Source organism: Salvelinus namaycush, chromosome 29 (assembly GCF_016432855.1).
Source record: "Salvelinus namaycush isolate Seneca chromosome 29, SaNama_1.0, whole genome shotgun sequence".
Lineage (NCBI taxonomy): Eukaryota > Metazoa > Chordata > Actinopteri > Salmoniformes > Salmonidae > Salvelinus > Salvelinus namaycush.
The window spans coordinates 19,370,906-19,387,216 of NC_052335.1; the positions used below are offsets into that span (position 1 = coordinate 19,370,906).

Sequence of the window (16,311 nt, forward strand, 5' to 3'; positions counted from 1 at the left end):
CCACTGGCCTGAGGAGAGACATCAGCAGGGAGTTGCAAATGGTACATTATTTCATTAACTCTCCTCAGGACTTTAAACGGACCCACAAACCAAAAAGACTCAGCTTCCGGCAGGGCAGGCGGAGGGGTAGGTTACAGGTGGAGAGTCAGACCTAGTCGCCTGGAGAAAAAAACAGGCGCCTCACTGCGGTGGCGGTCGGCCTGTTTCTTGTGCCAACACACTGCCCACTGGAGACGAGTGTGCGCAGCGTTCCAGGTCTCCTCAGCACGCCGAAACCACTCCTCCACCGCAGGGGCCTCAGTCTGGCTCGGATGCCAAGGTGCCAGGGCCGGCTGATACCCCAACACACACTGGAAAGGACTGAGGTTAGTGGAGGAGGGAATTCTGCATGTACTCAGCCCAAGGTAGAAAATCCACCCACTCTCCCACCGGTCCTGACAGTAATACCTCAGGAACCTGCCCACTTCCTAATTAACCTGCTCCACCTGCCCATTAGCTTGAGGACAGTACCCAGAGGGGAGACTGACCATGACCCCCAGGCGTTCCATGAATTCTTTCCATACAAGTGAGGTGAACTGAGGGCAACGGTCTGATGCAAAAGACAGGAATCGTGGTCACAGGCAATGGTCAAAAACAACCAATACCTCACAATCATACAAACAGAAAGAACTGAACTAAATAGGGAACTGATGAGACCAAACACAGGTGAAATCAATCAACAAAAATGAAAGACAGGGCTAAGTTCCAGAACACAAAGAAACAGGGTTATGTTCAAGAACACAAATAAAAAGAACACAAGGTTGACCAAGAAAAGAAAAGCAGAACCTTACAGGTAGCGTACACAGATTTGCAGACATTATCGCAGGTGCAGCGAAATGTTTGTGTTTCTCGCTCCAACAGTGTAGTAAAACCTAGCAATAGAAAACAATACACACAATGTAAAAAGAAAGAAATTAAGAAATGTCCCAACAAATCCAATTAATAACCCAAATAGCACTGTAACAGTAATCCAAATGCATTCTAATTTTTCGTCCACTTTCCCTCTCCTCGCTGCCTCGATTACATTGGACCCTTTTCAAAAGGAGACCGGAGAGGACGCAGGAATTAAGTAAACCAATTGAGAAAAGGAGAGGCAGCCAGGAGAGGGGAAAGTGGACGAAAATTTGCTTGTATGAAATGAGACTCTCCTTCTCCAACACTTATTGTCAGTGAAATTAAGTTTAGAGGGTGAAAACCCCAAATAAATGTATAAAGTGATTAAAACAAATGTAGCTAGTTGTGCAAGACATTTTATAAATTATGGATAAGTAACACATTTTGCGTGCATTCCTTCGATAAAACAATAACTGATTCAAAGGGGGTGTGGCAGATTTCAAAATTGTTCTGAGAAGGACTCAGGAAGGATACACTTCTGCTTCCTCACCAAAAGGAGGCTGTCGAGGAGGGGAGGACCGTCTTCCGTTTGCCTACAAACGAATTGGAACAACTCCTCGACAACTCAACACTTATCGGTTTCCGGGTTACGGAGAAGAGAGTACGGGGAAGAGAGGGCGAAGGAAGGACTTTGTCAAATGACAAAAGGCCATTGAATTGAATGGGGAGATCCGTTCTATTCATTATATTTCTATGGTTGACATCCTTCATCCGGGACACGGATAGTCCCCCTGCCATGCAGACACGCGCTGACTCTCACCGTCTGTACGATGACATCACGGGGTATAGGAATGGCGGCTCTGGCTGATGGAGGAAAGAGCCAAAAGACCCTGAAACTTTACTTCTAACATAATTAAGAAAGATTCAAAATTGATTGAAACAACATACGGCAACGGAATAGAACCGTAAGAACTCGAATTCCGTTTGATTTACTGTTCAATAGCGACGTCCAGTCTCGGAAGTTGACTACTGGCACTGCTGACTTCAGGCTAGCGTTGTTAGTTAAGCTACCTGCTAATATCCTATAGCTAGCTTGTTTAGCTAACGTTGGTAGCAACGTCAGTCATTATTTACTCACATTTTATTGATTGATAAATTAATAATTATCCGAAATAAATCATTGTTCTAATTAGTCGGCACGTAATATTGCTACTAGGCTGGTTTCTGAGGACATTCAGAAAGGTGAAATAAAAAAACAAAACCCTTCTTGCCATAGCTAGCTAACTACAGTAGTATTTAGCTAAGCTGAGAAACTAGCAAAGCTGACCAGCAACGTCGCTCCTCTCGCCTTGTTGAGTCCAGTTCTCACAAGGATAACAAAATTAGTCTGCTGATCGCGTACTTTTGATGCCATAATGGAAAGTTTAACGTTAACTGATGTGGAGCAGAAGTATTACTCTGATTTGTTCGTTTATTGCGATACGGACAACACCAAGAAAGTGGCTTCCAACGGCAAAGTTCTTGATCTTTTCCGGGCGGCCCAGCTACCCAGTGAGGTTGTCCTGCAGGTAAGCTAGATAATGTATCAATCTGTGAAGTGTGATAGAGATTTGTTGTATGTGGCGTACTTGTTGACTGGTGAACGTGACAAGACACCTACTAACGTTAGCCAGTTGCAAAGCCCCTTTTCACTTTGCTAACTGCTAACCAACTATGCTACCCAGAGGAAGTTAGCAAGTTGCTAGCATTACATTATCTACATGGGCAAACTGATGTCAATAGACATGTTCTTTCAGCACCATATTTATTTCCAATGTTCTTCTAGCTATCTTTCTGCTTGATAGTCTTACCATTTGAATTATTAGCTACCTAACAGTCGATAGCCCACTTCCTTCCTTGTGCAGTTGATACTTAGTTGCTTGCTGGACTGGATACAAAGTTTACAATAATATTGTCCATATTAAACGGACACAATCTTATTTGTATCACCTTGATTATATAGGTCGTTTATCAATAAAACATCATAATACGTTCGATTTGGCTGCTGGGGGAGTGATGCGACCCCCACCTTCGCTATTAACGACAATTGTGTGTATATATATTTATTAATTGTTTTACCTTTAACTAGACAAGTCAGTTAAGAACAAATTCTTATTTCCAATGACTGCCTACACCGGCCAAACCCAGATGACACTTGGCCAATTGTGTGCCGCCCTATGGGACGGCCAGTTGTGATACAGCCTGGATTCGAACCAGGATGTCTGTAGTGACACCTCAAGCACTGAGATGCAATGCCATAGACCACTGCGCCACTCAGGAGCCCAACTATCTGTCATTTTCAAGGGATTGTTAAATAAATGTTATAACTATTTGGTTTTAATATCATCACCTCTTGAAGAACATAGAAATACACATTTCCAGTTATTCCAAATGTTTAGCTCTATCATCCAAGTTAATCAGCAAGTAACTGCATGCTTAATCATGATCAGTAAACATCCATTGATCATGTATTTTCAGATATGTGAGGGTAGCCTATCAATTTGGTATGTAGCTAAATGTGTAGTCAAACATGTTATTAGCTAGCTAGCTAGCTAGCCAATTTGTCATGGTCCATCAATCAATGAAGCCTATCATGTCTGTCATCACCAATAGTGATTAAACACTCTTAAAAGCAATGTTAAAAATGTGATAATGATAGCCAACTTCACTAGGTTGGCCTACGTTGATTGGAGAAAAAAGTACATTAGCTCTACTTACCACTATGTTTAGTCAAGTGTACAAAGTTTCCACCGGTAGCTTGCCAAGTAAACATTATCAGCTAACAGTACATTGGCAAATACATCCCTTCTGCTTGACATGCAGAGCCCACAAAGGATGGGAAATTAACCTAAACCACTCATACTTGACAGGTCTAGTTCACTTTTATTTTATATCACTCAAATATCCAATTGATGGTGGCCGATATTGTGAAACTACCCTAACATATCTGAAATTACATGATCAATTGATGTTTACTCATCATGATAAACATGCAGTTACTTGTTGTATAACTCTGATAGGGCTAAATTAGCTCCTGATCACGACTCCCATTACATTACATTACACATAAGAGTCATTGGATGAAGGCCTCTTCTGTACTGGGGCGTTTTGTTAAGAACCCAGAAGCTTGGGCTGAACATTAATACACATCACTTGCGGTACGGTATCTTTTAATATCAGCCAGAAATAATAAAGAAAAGGTTAAATTGATACCCACCTTTTTAATAGGGTTAGTGAATATTTAGCATTTTTGATGTGATATGAAAGTAAAGGTCTTTATGTTTCTAGACACGTATGGCAATTGAGAATCGATTCATGTTTTAGATGGAGAATTTGGTTGTTTGGGCTGCAAGAGCCAGTCTACCTCTGCAAATAAGTTCCTTGGACCTTAAGGAATAACGGTAGGCTCCTTTTCCTTAAGAGTGCATATTTGGCTAGAGCTAACTGTGCGCAATTGTTTTGCATGGAATAATCTGAAATGTCATTCTATGCTCTTCAAGAGGTGATGATATTACAACCTAGGAATTAACATTTATTTTACAATCCCTTGAAAACGGCACACAGTTGTAGAAGGTTTTATCTGATCTGGGGGTCTCCTTGCCCCCCCAGCAGGCAAATCGAAAGTGCTGCACCTTATTGTGACCGTTTAATAATTTGATAATGACCTATCCAAAGGTCAAAGTGCTCATTTGAATGATTTATCAAATCCAAGATGTGAAGTCAATAGAATGTGCGTTGTAGCACAGACTGAGTTACTTGAACATAGTTCTGTTCAGCTTGCCTATTTCTTTGTATATTTGTGCTATTATCAATTTCTGGGCTGACATCAACATTACTGTCACGGTTGAAGGATTTCTGGACTGTCTTTCATTCGAAGTGTCAGTTATTGACCGACTCAGTCTAATTCCGAAGCCATTTGTCCTGGTGTACATAATTAACTTGCTATTTTTTTGGGCCATGATTTCTTCCTCCTGCAGAAACACAAGACTAATAGTTTCTGCTATGGTTGTTTAGTATACGGAAGTATAGGCTTTATACATGATCCATACATCTGAGATGTGAAATGTTTCCTGGGTCTGTCAGTTTGACCCACTATTTCCCATTGAAATGATGCTGACTCACTAGGCCTAGACTGGTAGCATCATTTTTTACCAACGTTGGTCTTACCCTATAGCACTGCAATGCTAAAGGCGTACACCTCTCCATATTCAGATAGTGCATGTTCCTTTTAGACATTACAGGCTGTTTTGTGCAGACACAAGTCACATTGCTCAGTAAGCACGCAAAGCAACAGCTGTCTTCCTGTGTTAGGAAGCAACGTCCTTGGAACTTTCTCTGCGAGAGACTGCAGCATTCTCCCCATTATAAACATTTTGGCACAAAACAGTAGTGCATTAACAGTATGAGTTTGTATCGCTCTACAGACCGATATTGATAATATTTTGTTGTCTCAGATAACAGAGCTCTGTGGAGCCACTCGCCTGGGCCATTTTGGAAGGAGCCAGTTTTACATTGCACTGAAACTCATCGCTGTAGCCCAGTCTGGACTGCCTCTCCGGGTAGAGAGCCTCAATTCTGGTGAGTAAACATGTCCAGAATTCTCCAACTATTAGAAATGGACCCCTAAAATATGAGGCAGGGTATAGCACCGGACAATGTTTACATCTTTGTTTGCCTTTGGTCCGGTTATATTTCAAATCAGCCTGCCGATATTGAAGGGACAGTAGTAAAGAACACATGACTATACAATGGCATTTATTTGACTTCAAACGTTGCAACAGGAGAGCTGATTGCATAACTTCAAAGATGGAATGAGGATAGCCTACACTTACCAACTTCTTCCCTGATTCAGAGGGGTTAGGTTAAATGTGGAAAACTCATTATGGTTGAATGCATTCAGTTGTGCAATTGACTAGGTATCCCATTTCCCATTTGAATCAATGGACACACAGTAGGGCCGAGACAATACTAGTATCGCGATACTCGTTATTATCGTGGCAATTTAACAAAACACGAAGCAGATTTAACTTATTGAGGAAAACAGACACAATGTTGGAAACAAACATCATTAATGACCAAATATTGCAATACTGGTATCGTCACAGCCCTAACACATAGGCCTAAAATACAAATAAGGTATGTTTAGGTATTGAACTGAATTTGCTCCCTAGAGATGAGCTGTTTCTTAAATGTGTAATATACTGTCAAAACATGGAGGATACGTGCATCACTTGGGAGACTCACCCAAGTCTCATATCTGTCTATTAATAAGCAACAGGATGCAAATATATGGATGGATCAGAGAGAGAGCATTGGTGAGCATTTGCAGGAAATAAAGGCATCCCTGTAGGGTTAAGATACAAGAGAAGAATAGAGACTTAAGTCAACAGGAAATTGCAGAACCCAAACAGGCAGCTGGGCCAGTGAGATTGGAGGAAAAGACTCCAAGTTGCCCTTCAGAACATGAACATCAGGTTTTTTCCCCCGTCTTTTTTACCCACCACCTTTTTTTTGTCTTGTGTTTGGTCTTTCTTTTCAAACCACAATAGGAAAGTGGGAGGTAAAGGTTCATGGTCCCCCAGACTACCCTCCACACCTCCCCGAGAACACCCCACCCTTTTAGCCCACTATCCCAGTGTGGTGGACACACAAAAGCAAACAAACCAAGAAAAAACTAACAAAAGATTCACTCCCACAAACAAGCAATTACCCTGACAAACTACAAAAATACATAAAAACACACACATTAACTCAACAAAGAAAAACAACTAGAATTGTCATATGACTACATCAAGCTTTGCAAAGCACCTTTGATATATATACGTTGTCAATCTTGTAACACTTGACTTGATCTGGTTAATAATGCAGTTAAATAATGGTTTTCAATATCAACACTTTTGTTGTGATAAGCCATGCTAGACTACAACAACTGTCAAGACAACTAGCTGGAGGGGGTTTGAGGTAGTGCTGTTATCTAGCAGTGTTTTTCATCCACAGTCAAGGACTTGCCTCTGCCTCGCTTTGTTGTGGCCAAAAATGAGCAGGAGGCCAGACACACAGCCATGTACCCCGACTTGGAGAACCAGGGGCCTTACCAGGGTGTGATTCCACGACCCCCGGGCCGAGGGCAGGTCAAGAAGGTGTCTGCCCACGAGGTCATCCAGCCCTGTGTGCCCACAGTAGAACCACAGGTCAGTCATACTAATTCTTCCCGTCTGGAGAAGTAGTTTAGATATCATGCTCTATAAGAGCTGCTATTTTGATAGTGATGAAAGTTTGATATAGCCTACATGTTGGAAAAGGCAAGGAAATCAACATTTGTCTTATCAGATCTCTGGTGGAGAAATGCATTTGATACAAACCAATTTGTATTATATCCTTTTTTTAAGAAACTGAGACAGATCAAACTTTGATAGACATACGTTTTATCTAATGTTATTTACCCCTCTGCAGCCCGACACCACATCCCCAGTGGTATCTCCCCACCAGTCCCCTCCCACCTCGCCTCATGCCTGGAGAAAGCACAAACGGCAGGCCAGCGGGGGGAACGTAGAGAGACCTCCTGTGGTGGTGGCAGGTGCTGTCTGGACACCTTTCAGAGAAGCACAATCAGGTACACACTCTACTCTGCAAACTGTATCCTCTGCGAAGATGACAATCTGGCAATGTTTCAGTTGGAGATGTTCAATAATGCGTCTTATTGACGTTCACCATCTTGCAACTTTTGCATGTCTTAAATAAATGAGAGGTTCAGCCAATAAACAGAACTGGTTTGTTTCCTGACAATGATGTTATCAGACAATGCTGTGAAAAAGTATTTGCCCCTTTTCTAATTGTAGCTACTTTTGCATATTTTTTTATACTAAATGTTATTAGATCTTCAACCAACACATAATATTAGATAAAGGGAACCTGAGTGAATAAATAACAAAAATTACGTACTTATTTCATGAGCAAAGTCGTCCAAAAAGTTATACTTTTGACTCATCTGTCCATAGAACACTCTTCCAAGAGTCTTGATGATCATCCAGGTGCTTTTTGGCAAACTTGAGTCAACTTTTTGGATGAGATGGGTCCCATTTTATGTCTGGTGAAAACCAAACCCTGCATTCCACAGTAAGAACCTCATACCAACGGTCAAGCGTGGTGGTAGTATGATGGTTTGGGGATGCTTTGCTGCCTCAGGACCTGGACTGACTTGCCTTAATAGAGCAGAATTCATGGTTCCTTCTATCAGGTAATTCTACAGGAGAATGAAGCACAACTGGGTCATGTAGCAAGACAATGATCCAAAACACACCTCTACCTTCTTGCCCTTTGTGCTGTTGTCTGTGCCCAGTGTTTGTACCATGTTTTGTGCTGCTACCATTCTGTGTTGCTGTCTTGCTATGTTGTTGTCTTAGGTCTCTCTTTATGTAGCGTTGTGTTGTCTCTCTTGTCGTGATGTGTGTTTTGTCCTATATTTTTATTTTTTTACATTTACATTTAAGTCATTTAGCAGACGCTCTTATCCAGAGCGACTTACAAACTTATTTTTAATCCCAGCCCCTGTCCCCGGAGGAGGCCTTTTGGTAGGCCGTCATTGTAAATAAGAATTTGTTCTTAACTGACTTGCCTAGTTGAATAATTAAAATAAAAAGTCTACATGAAAATGGTTAAAAAGCAACAAATTTGAAGTTTTAGAATAGCCTAGTCAAAGTCCAGACCTAATCCCAATTGAGATGTTGTGGCAGGACTTGAAATGAGCACTTCATGCTTAAACCCACAGATATCCCTGAGTTTAAGGGGGAAATTACTTTTTCACACAGGGGAATTAGGTGTTGCAGAACTTTGTTAATTAAATAAAAGAAATATACATTTTGTTATTGGTAAACTCAGGTTCCCTTTATCTAATATTAGGTTTTGGTTGAAGGTCTGATAACATTCAGTATCAAAATTATGCAAAAATAGAGACAATCAGAAAGGGGGCAAATACTTCTTTGCCGCACTGTGTCTCTGTAGTCCAGTCCTTCAACAGTTCTTGAGTATGCTCTCTACTGTAGCTAGAACGATCTTTGTGTAATCTAATAGCACTGTCTGAGGCTGTGTAACTATCCTCTCTCCATAGGACCTGTGGTGGCAGGTGATGGGATGTGGTCTGCACACTCACCTCCCCCCGTTCAGGAAAGCTGGGTCAGTTTGAAAGATACTTATCCCCCCTCCTCCAGCAAAATGCCACCAATGCGTCTCTCGCTGGTCCAGGTAGTGCAGCAAATGCTTCCATGGACCTGTCATCTTTCTCACTTAAAGGCAGAGATGGAGCTTTATCTTAACTTCTTGGTCTAGCCTACTTCACTATATGCTCTTTTTTATGGCTTCAGTTTCCCCTTCATAAAAAATACATATTTCACTGCAATAAATCAGGGACAGTTCTGTGTCCAAATGAGAAAGATTCATTGTAAGTGGGTTGAGATATTTGAAAACAAACACTTGCAAATCCACTTCTGATACTCTTCTGTTTATTTCCCATCGTCTCACAGTCTGTGTATTCATTACCTATTAGTACTATCACAGCTCTTCCAAAGGATTGTTTCAATCTGTTATTTTCCTCTAAATGTTTCACTTGGCTGCCTTTAGGAGAACTCTTCCATACGAACGGTTGCGTCTGTTGCTACAGCCAATGAAATCCAAAGACAGTCCAGTAGCGGTTATGACGACCCCTGGAAAATCACGGACGAGCAGAGACAGTATTACATCAATCAGTTCAAGACCATCCAGCCTGACCTCAACGGTTTCATTCCTGGTAGAGTGATCTTTGTCTGGAATAGGGTTGTAACTTTCCAAAAATGTCCAGGGGTTCCATTAAGCCTCGTTGGAGGATTCTTGGAATGAGCAGAACATCAGGAATCTTCAACCAGGATTTCTGGCAAACCAGGGAATTTAAGGACATTTTGCAACCCTAGTTTGGGACCACCTTTTACACTTGTTCCCATTTAAAGGTTACATGGACTCTGGCTGTTACACTACAATGATTGGCCTGTCACTAACTGACTTTTTTCTTTTGTCTATATTTCAGGTTCTGCCGCAAAAGAGTTTTTCACTAAATCAAAGCTACCTATTCTTGAACTGTCCCACATTTGGTAAGTTATTACAAGGTGTGCTTTTGGCTTTAGTTGAGATGCTCCCCATATGTAATGATGACATTATATTATGAGTTATCTGCTTCAGTTTTAATCTAGGAAGCTATATCAAAGAATGGAAAATATAACCTTAGGTAACTCCTCTTCAATTAATGAATTTGGCTACCAGTTAGTGAATTCACAAGGGATTCCAGCAGTTTGCAATGCATGAGTGGGTTTAAAAAAAAATACAAATATTCTCACATTCTTTGCATTACAGGGAGCTTTCGGATTTTGATAAAGACGGGGCGTTGACACTGGATGAGTTCTGTGCTGCATTTCATCTGGTTGTTGCTAGGAAAAATGGCTATGACCTTCCCGAAAAGCTGCCAGAGAGTCTTATGCCAAAGCTTATTGACTTGGATGACTCCGCAGGTAATAGCTCGTACTCTCCTACTGCTATATATTTGGAATCTGTCAAAAACTGCCCCGGGGACCATCTGCTGTAGACAGTTGATTTATGAAACACGGAAAGAAATAAGCGTGATTGAATGCAACAGTCATCCTGATGGTATAAATGTTCCATGTTCTAGAGGTTCCAGACCAGGCCCCTGACGTCGGCTACTCGGGCTCCCCCGTGGAGGTGACCCCAAACAAGTCCCCCATGCCCTCACTCAACCAGACCTGGCCTGATCTCAACCAGGGCAACGAGGTTGGACACAGCACCACCCCATGTTATCATTGTAGAAAAGGACATTATTGAACTTTTACCTTTCCAGCATTTTGTAAATGACTTCTCAATGAAATTATCGATAAGGTCCTTTCCATTGTGAGGTGTTAGTACCTATCCTTTTGCAGGACTTTCCTGATTCAGTACCTTTCTTATCCATTTCTGAGAAACACCACTTAATACTTACTTAATTTACATACTGTAGATGTTTTGTCAGAAAGCTGCAATTGTTGATATTCTTTATCTGTCCCAAAGTCAGTTTTCTCCATTTCTGTTTAGCTAGTTATCACTAACCAGTTTCTAGCCAATATCCATCCCCTCCTCACTATTACTAATGGATGATATGTGATGATAAATGCAGTTCATCACCCCTCCTTTGGGAGAGCAGTGGGGTTTGTAACTGGGTCTGGAATCATCCTGTGTGTGATGATCCATTGAAATGCCTGTGGTGCTGATGTATTTCTGCTCTTGTCTCTCTAGCAGTGGGAGACTTTTAGTGAACGCTCCTCCAGCTCACAAACTCTGACCCAATTTGATTCTAACATTGCACCAGCTGACCCTGTAAGTCAATCACCTAGTTTGCCTGTTTCTGTATTAATGATAATATTAACACTTGGCCCCTTGATCTCTCTCTTAGAGTGCATGTACTTAATTCTACTGAATCTGCCACAACAGAGGTGTCAATGTGATTTTGCTTGCTTAGCTTATTGGATACTTACTCAACTTTCTGTCCCATATTAAAAATATGACATTGTGGGTTCTACAATATATTTATTTATTTTTACCTTTATTTAACTAGGCAAGTCAATGTCCGGGCTATTTGATCAATTATAGCTGTATGAAATATCTTTCCCATATATCTTCTGGTTTCTTAAATCTGCATAATTGCCACGCATATAAGCCTTTTCTAACCTTATAAACTGTTCTGACAGTATGAAAAGAGTTCTCTTTATAGTCAGAAAGGGAATGGAAAGATTCCTTAAGGCATTATTATTGTGAGCTAATGATCAAACAAGAAACCTTTGTCCTTACAGGATACAGCTATTGTCCACCCTGTTCCCATCCGCATGACCCCAAGCAAGATCCATATGCAAGAGATGGAGCTGAAGAGAACCGGAAGTGGTAAGATGGTTTCCCCATATGATAAGAGCGCTTAAACATACACTGAGCTCTGTCCTCTAAAGCAGTGTTCACTTTTGAGATTCCATCGACTAGCAACTCTCACGTATTTGACTGGGAGTGGTGAAGGGATGCCCATTATCTTTTTCTTTTAAGAACTTTTTTTTTTTTTATATACTGTTAATGGAATTTACTGTTTTTCTTTCTCATTCCTGCAGACCACACACATCCTACCAGTCCCCTGATGGCTAAACCACCTGAGCTCTCTGAAGAAACCTCTATGAAGTTTGTAACAGCTAACTCTGGTAAGTGTCAAGGGATGTTCCATTATCATAAAGAACTTAGGACTATTGCAGTTTGTAGGTAAATCTATTGTAGAAAATGTCATGTGACCATAATTATATTGCATTTCCTTGAGGAATGGTTAAACATAGAATACTCATGTTCTTTACTAAAGGTGATGGTTATAGCAGTTCAGATTCATATACTTCAGATCAAGACCCAATTACAAGTGTTGTAACAAGACAAAGGTAAGTTGGTCTCAATGTCTCGAGATAATAGATGCTTTGTTTATTGAAGCGCTTTTGAACAGTAAGCTCACTAGCTGTGTTGTCTGGGTTGTAGGTCTAATTCTGGGACCTCTCCTGAAGGTCTAAAGGTGGTGGCTGCCCCCCCACCGCCCCCTCCCAGGCCCAACGCCTCCCACTCCCGCTCCTCCTCGCTAGACATGAACAGAAACTTTGCCGCTCACCCCACAGGGCCACAGCAATCTGGAGTTGTGGCCTGTCCTCCAGCCATACCTCCTAGACCGCTACCCACACAGGTAGAAAGCCAATACAGACAGAAGAAAGTCAATCTCATAGCAGAAGAGATGTTGCCACCTCTGGGTAGTCTTTTTTTTATAGGAAATATACACATTGAAATGCTGAAATCTCTTCACTTTGTCTTTTCTTGTTCATACGCTCTATTCACTCTACACAGACTACTTAAAGTCATTGACCATGTACTCTCCAGTTCAAGGTTGTGTTCAGTTTTCAACATACAGTGTTAAGTCTGAACTCTGTCTATCCTATCCCCTTTGTCTCCAGACCTCTGGTCCTCATAGTGGGCATCGCTCGGATGAGGGCCTGGCAGCTCACTCCACTACCTCGCCCCAGCAGATCCCAGAGCAGCCCAACTTCGCTGACTTCAGTCAGTTTCAGGCGTTCGCTGCCTCAGATCAGCCTAGTGACGACGGGGAGAAGCACCCAGAGAGTCTGCCAGTGAGTCAGACATACAGTATAATACAGAACCTGTTCTATCAGCTGTGCTCTGTTATAAGAAAAGAGACTGAGACTGTGTGCTCTGTTCACAGGTAGAGAAGTCTACAGAAGGGGCTGGGCCTTTGAGAACTGTGAAGACTGACAACCAGGAAGAGAGAGCTGCAGCTACTGTGAACTCTGTAAGTAGTGGACTTACTGAGACCATGATGCCAATACTGGGGGCCTAAATGTCCTAATTTGTTCGGATGATTTATACAGTGGGTTTGTTTTTTTCCTGTCAGGCCAAAGGGTCCATCATGGCCCCCCCACCCAAACCTGTCCGCCGGAGACTGAAATCCGAGGACGAGCTACAGGATGAGGCCCTCCCCCCGAAGTCTAACGTCATAGCCACTGTTCTAGCTACACTGCCATCCATTCCCAGGTAGGAACAGGGGTTTCAAAGGAATCTCAAATTGTATTTGTCACATACACATGGTTAGCAGATGTTAATGCGAGTGTAGCGAAATGCTTGTGCTTATAGTTCCGACAATGCAGTAATATCCAACGAGGAATCTAACCTAACAATTTCACAACAATTACCTTATACACACAAGTGTAAAGGAATGAATAAGAATATGAACATAAAAAAATATATGAATGAGTAATGGTATAGAACGGCATAGGCAAGATGCAGTGGATGGTATAGAGTACAGTATATACATATGAGATGAGTAATGTAGTAAACATTATATGAAGTGGCATTGTTTAAAGTGGCTAGTGATACATTTATTACATCACTTTTTCCATTATTAAAGAGTCTGGAGTTGAGTCAGTATGTTGGCAGCAGCCACTCAATGTTAGTGATGGCTGTTTAACAGTCTGATGGCCTTGAGATAGAAGCTGTTTTTCAGTCTCTCGGTCCCAGCTTTGATGCACCTGTACTGACCTCGCCTTCTGGATGATAGCGGGGTCAACAGGCACTGGCTCGGGTGGTTGTTGTCCTTGAGGATCTTTTTGGCCTTCCTGTGACATCGGGTGGATAGTAAATCTGAATAGTGACTGGTCTGTGGTTGTTGATTATACATTAGATTTCGTAGTTAACATCAGCCACGAACTTAAAACTCTCTTGAATACTTTTTACAGGTCTGTTGGTAAGGATAAAAAAGCAATTCAAGCCTCTATCAGAAGAAACAAGGAAACCAACACAGTTTTGGCCAGACTCAACAGTGAATTACAGCAACAGCTAAAGGTATAGGAGTGATTACAATAATACATGCATGCATGCTAGCTATTCTGTTACTAAAATGAACCTGATGCTTGTTTTGGAAAATGTTATCTTCACGAAATCCAAGCCTTTAGCAAGGTTAAACTTTAGTCCTCATTTGAGGATTGTTTATCTTGTTGTTTTTAATTCATAGGACTTACTAGAAGAGAGGATATCTTTGGAGGTTCAACTGGAACAGCTCAGACCATTTTCCCATTTGTAACCTGTGTGTGTGAGGAGGACAAGTCCATGAGAGAAGATAGGAGAGACCTGAAGGGGCCTTTTGTGTGATGCACATGTTATCTCCACTGTCTATTCCCTCTGCATTCTGCTGTCTCTTCTGTGGGAACCAGATGGACTGACCGACCGTCTGTCTGTCTGTCGGATGGTCAGTCTGTCTGTCTGTCTGTCGGATGGTCTGTCGGACAGACGGTCGGTCTGACTGACGGACTGACCGCCGGTCGGCCTGACGGTCGGTCTGTCCGCAACAACACACTCTGACTCACCCTCATCAGACAGAGAACAGTCTTTCCAAAGGGGCTGGGATAGGAATTTTACAAATATTGGCACTTTTATTTATCAAAGAAATAGCAAAGATTATTCTGGACATCAATCCCTTATACTATATCACAGGCCCCGAGGCCAGACGGACAGGCACTGAACTGGAACTTGAGTCATGGTGTACTGAAGGCCGAGTTCCCTCCCTCATTCTTCCCCATGATGACAAGTGTCCAGTAGAGGAGCACTCTGGGGTCTGCCTGTGCTGTGTGTGGGCCTGGTCTCCTGGGACCTGTCGAGGACAGATAATCATGCCAGTGAAGGCATTGGGAGGAGTCTACAGGAGATGACTCTCTATCCTGGAGCGCTTTGGACTGATCATGTGACAGGAATGAATTAATGTTCCAGTTTATTACAGCATCCCGCTACGTGGAGGGCTATTCTGTCCGTGTGCGTCTCTGTATACATGTGTGTGTGCTGTATGTATGGTGTGTGTGTGTTTGGATTTATTTGGGCACGCAATGGTTACATAAACGGCATGATGAAATGAGTGTGTATGTATATTTTTTCCACTAGTCTTCTGCAATTTAATCTGTAACAAAATGAGCTGTGTTACTATGTGAAGTGATTGACCCCCAGATGACAGACCACCTTTTTGTTTTTGCTCCTGGCTCTGTAGTTGCTCATGCTGACGCTGCCTGTGCCTCTCAAGGTACATAAATTGAATCAGTCCTGCCCCAAACACAAGGTTCCCTGTGAGATATGATAACCAACTACGGAAGCGAGACCAGAATGAAACAACTGCACTTTTCCCCATTCATTTTTTTTGTCCCCCCCGCATGTTGTTCATGCTCTTATCTAGTATGAAGACAGTGCTTAAATACAAACCACTTGATTTCTACCTGTATGCGGTATCTTACCTAGTCTGACATTTGTGTTGGTACCTACACCTTGTATAACTGTCTATTTCTGTTTTTCTGGAGCTTCTTGAGTTTTCTTAACCTGTCTTCAAAAGCCTTACTCCTGGCGTTCAGGTTTCCACTGTAATCTATTCTCCCTGTATTGAACCAAGTTGAGCCTTCTTTTCCCTGCTGTTCAGGTTGATGTACTGTATAAGGGGTATGTTGTATATGATACACACCTTTTGATCTCATATGTACATTTGCATTAATTGCTGACTAACAGCAAATATTCTATTTAATTGCTTATATTATGGCTGTGTGATCATAGATGTTTAACTGCATGGATGTATCTCTGCAGAATGAACTAGCAGCTGTGTGATTTTTACACAAAATAAAAACTGCACAATATTTTAACTGCCTTTTTCCAGGTCTCATTTTTTTTTATTGCTGATTTGACTCAAGGAAGAACTTACAAATGTGTATATTGCTACATTTTTAACACTTTATCAATTTATGCATTCCAGTCTGACGTACAAGATAACTTCTC

The 16,311-nt window shown here is 41.7% G+C and overlaps 1 protein-coding gene across 3 annotated transcripts; it reads left to right on the forward strand.

Annotated features, from left to right (window-relative positions):
- Nucleotides 1–1,562: 1,562 nt before the first annotated feature.
- On the forward strand, nt 1,563–16,175 carry LOC120024055 (ralBP1-associated Eps domain-containing protein 1-like). 3 transcript variants are annotated; one of them, XM_038968156.1, is made up of 19 exons: nt 1,564–2,441; nt 5,367–5,490; nt 6,910–7,103; nt 7,366–7,525; nt 9,020–9,153; nt 9,529–9,694; nt 9,968–10,031; nt 10,291–10,445; nt 10,604–10,722; nt 11,221–11,301; nt 11,775–11,862; nt 12,078–12,164; nt 12,317–12,389; nt 12,484–12,682; nt 12,948–13,121; nt 13,214–13,300; nt 13,403–13,542; nt 14,244–14,349; nt 14,519–16,175. In XM_038968156.1, exons 1-19 carry the CDS (start codon nt 2,289–2,291, stop codon nt 14,585–14,587), a joined length of 2,373 nt encoding a protein of 790 aa, XP_038824084.1. In that variant the 5' UTR covers nt 1,564–2,288; the 3' UTR covers nt 14,588–16,175. The 3 variants fall into 3 exon arrangements, with proteins under 3 accessions (XP_038824087.1, XP_038824084.1, XP_038824086.1); XM_038968158.1 differs by having other exon boundaries at nt 9,020–9,084; XM_038968159.1 differs by lacking the exon at nt 11,221–11,301 and having other exon boundaries at nt 1,563–2,441.
- The last annotated feature ends 136 nt before the right edge of the window (nt 16,176–16,311 follow it).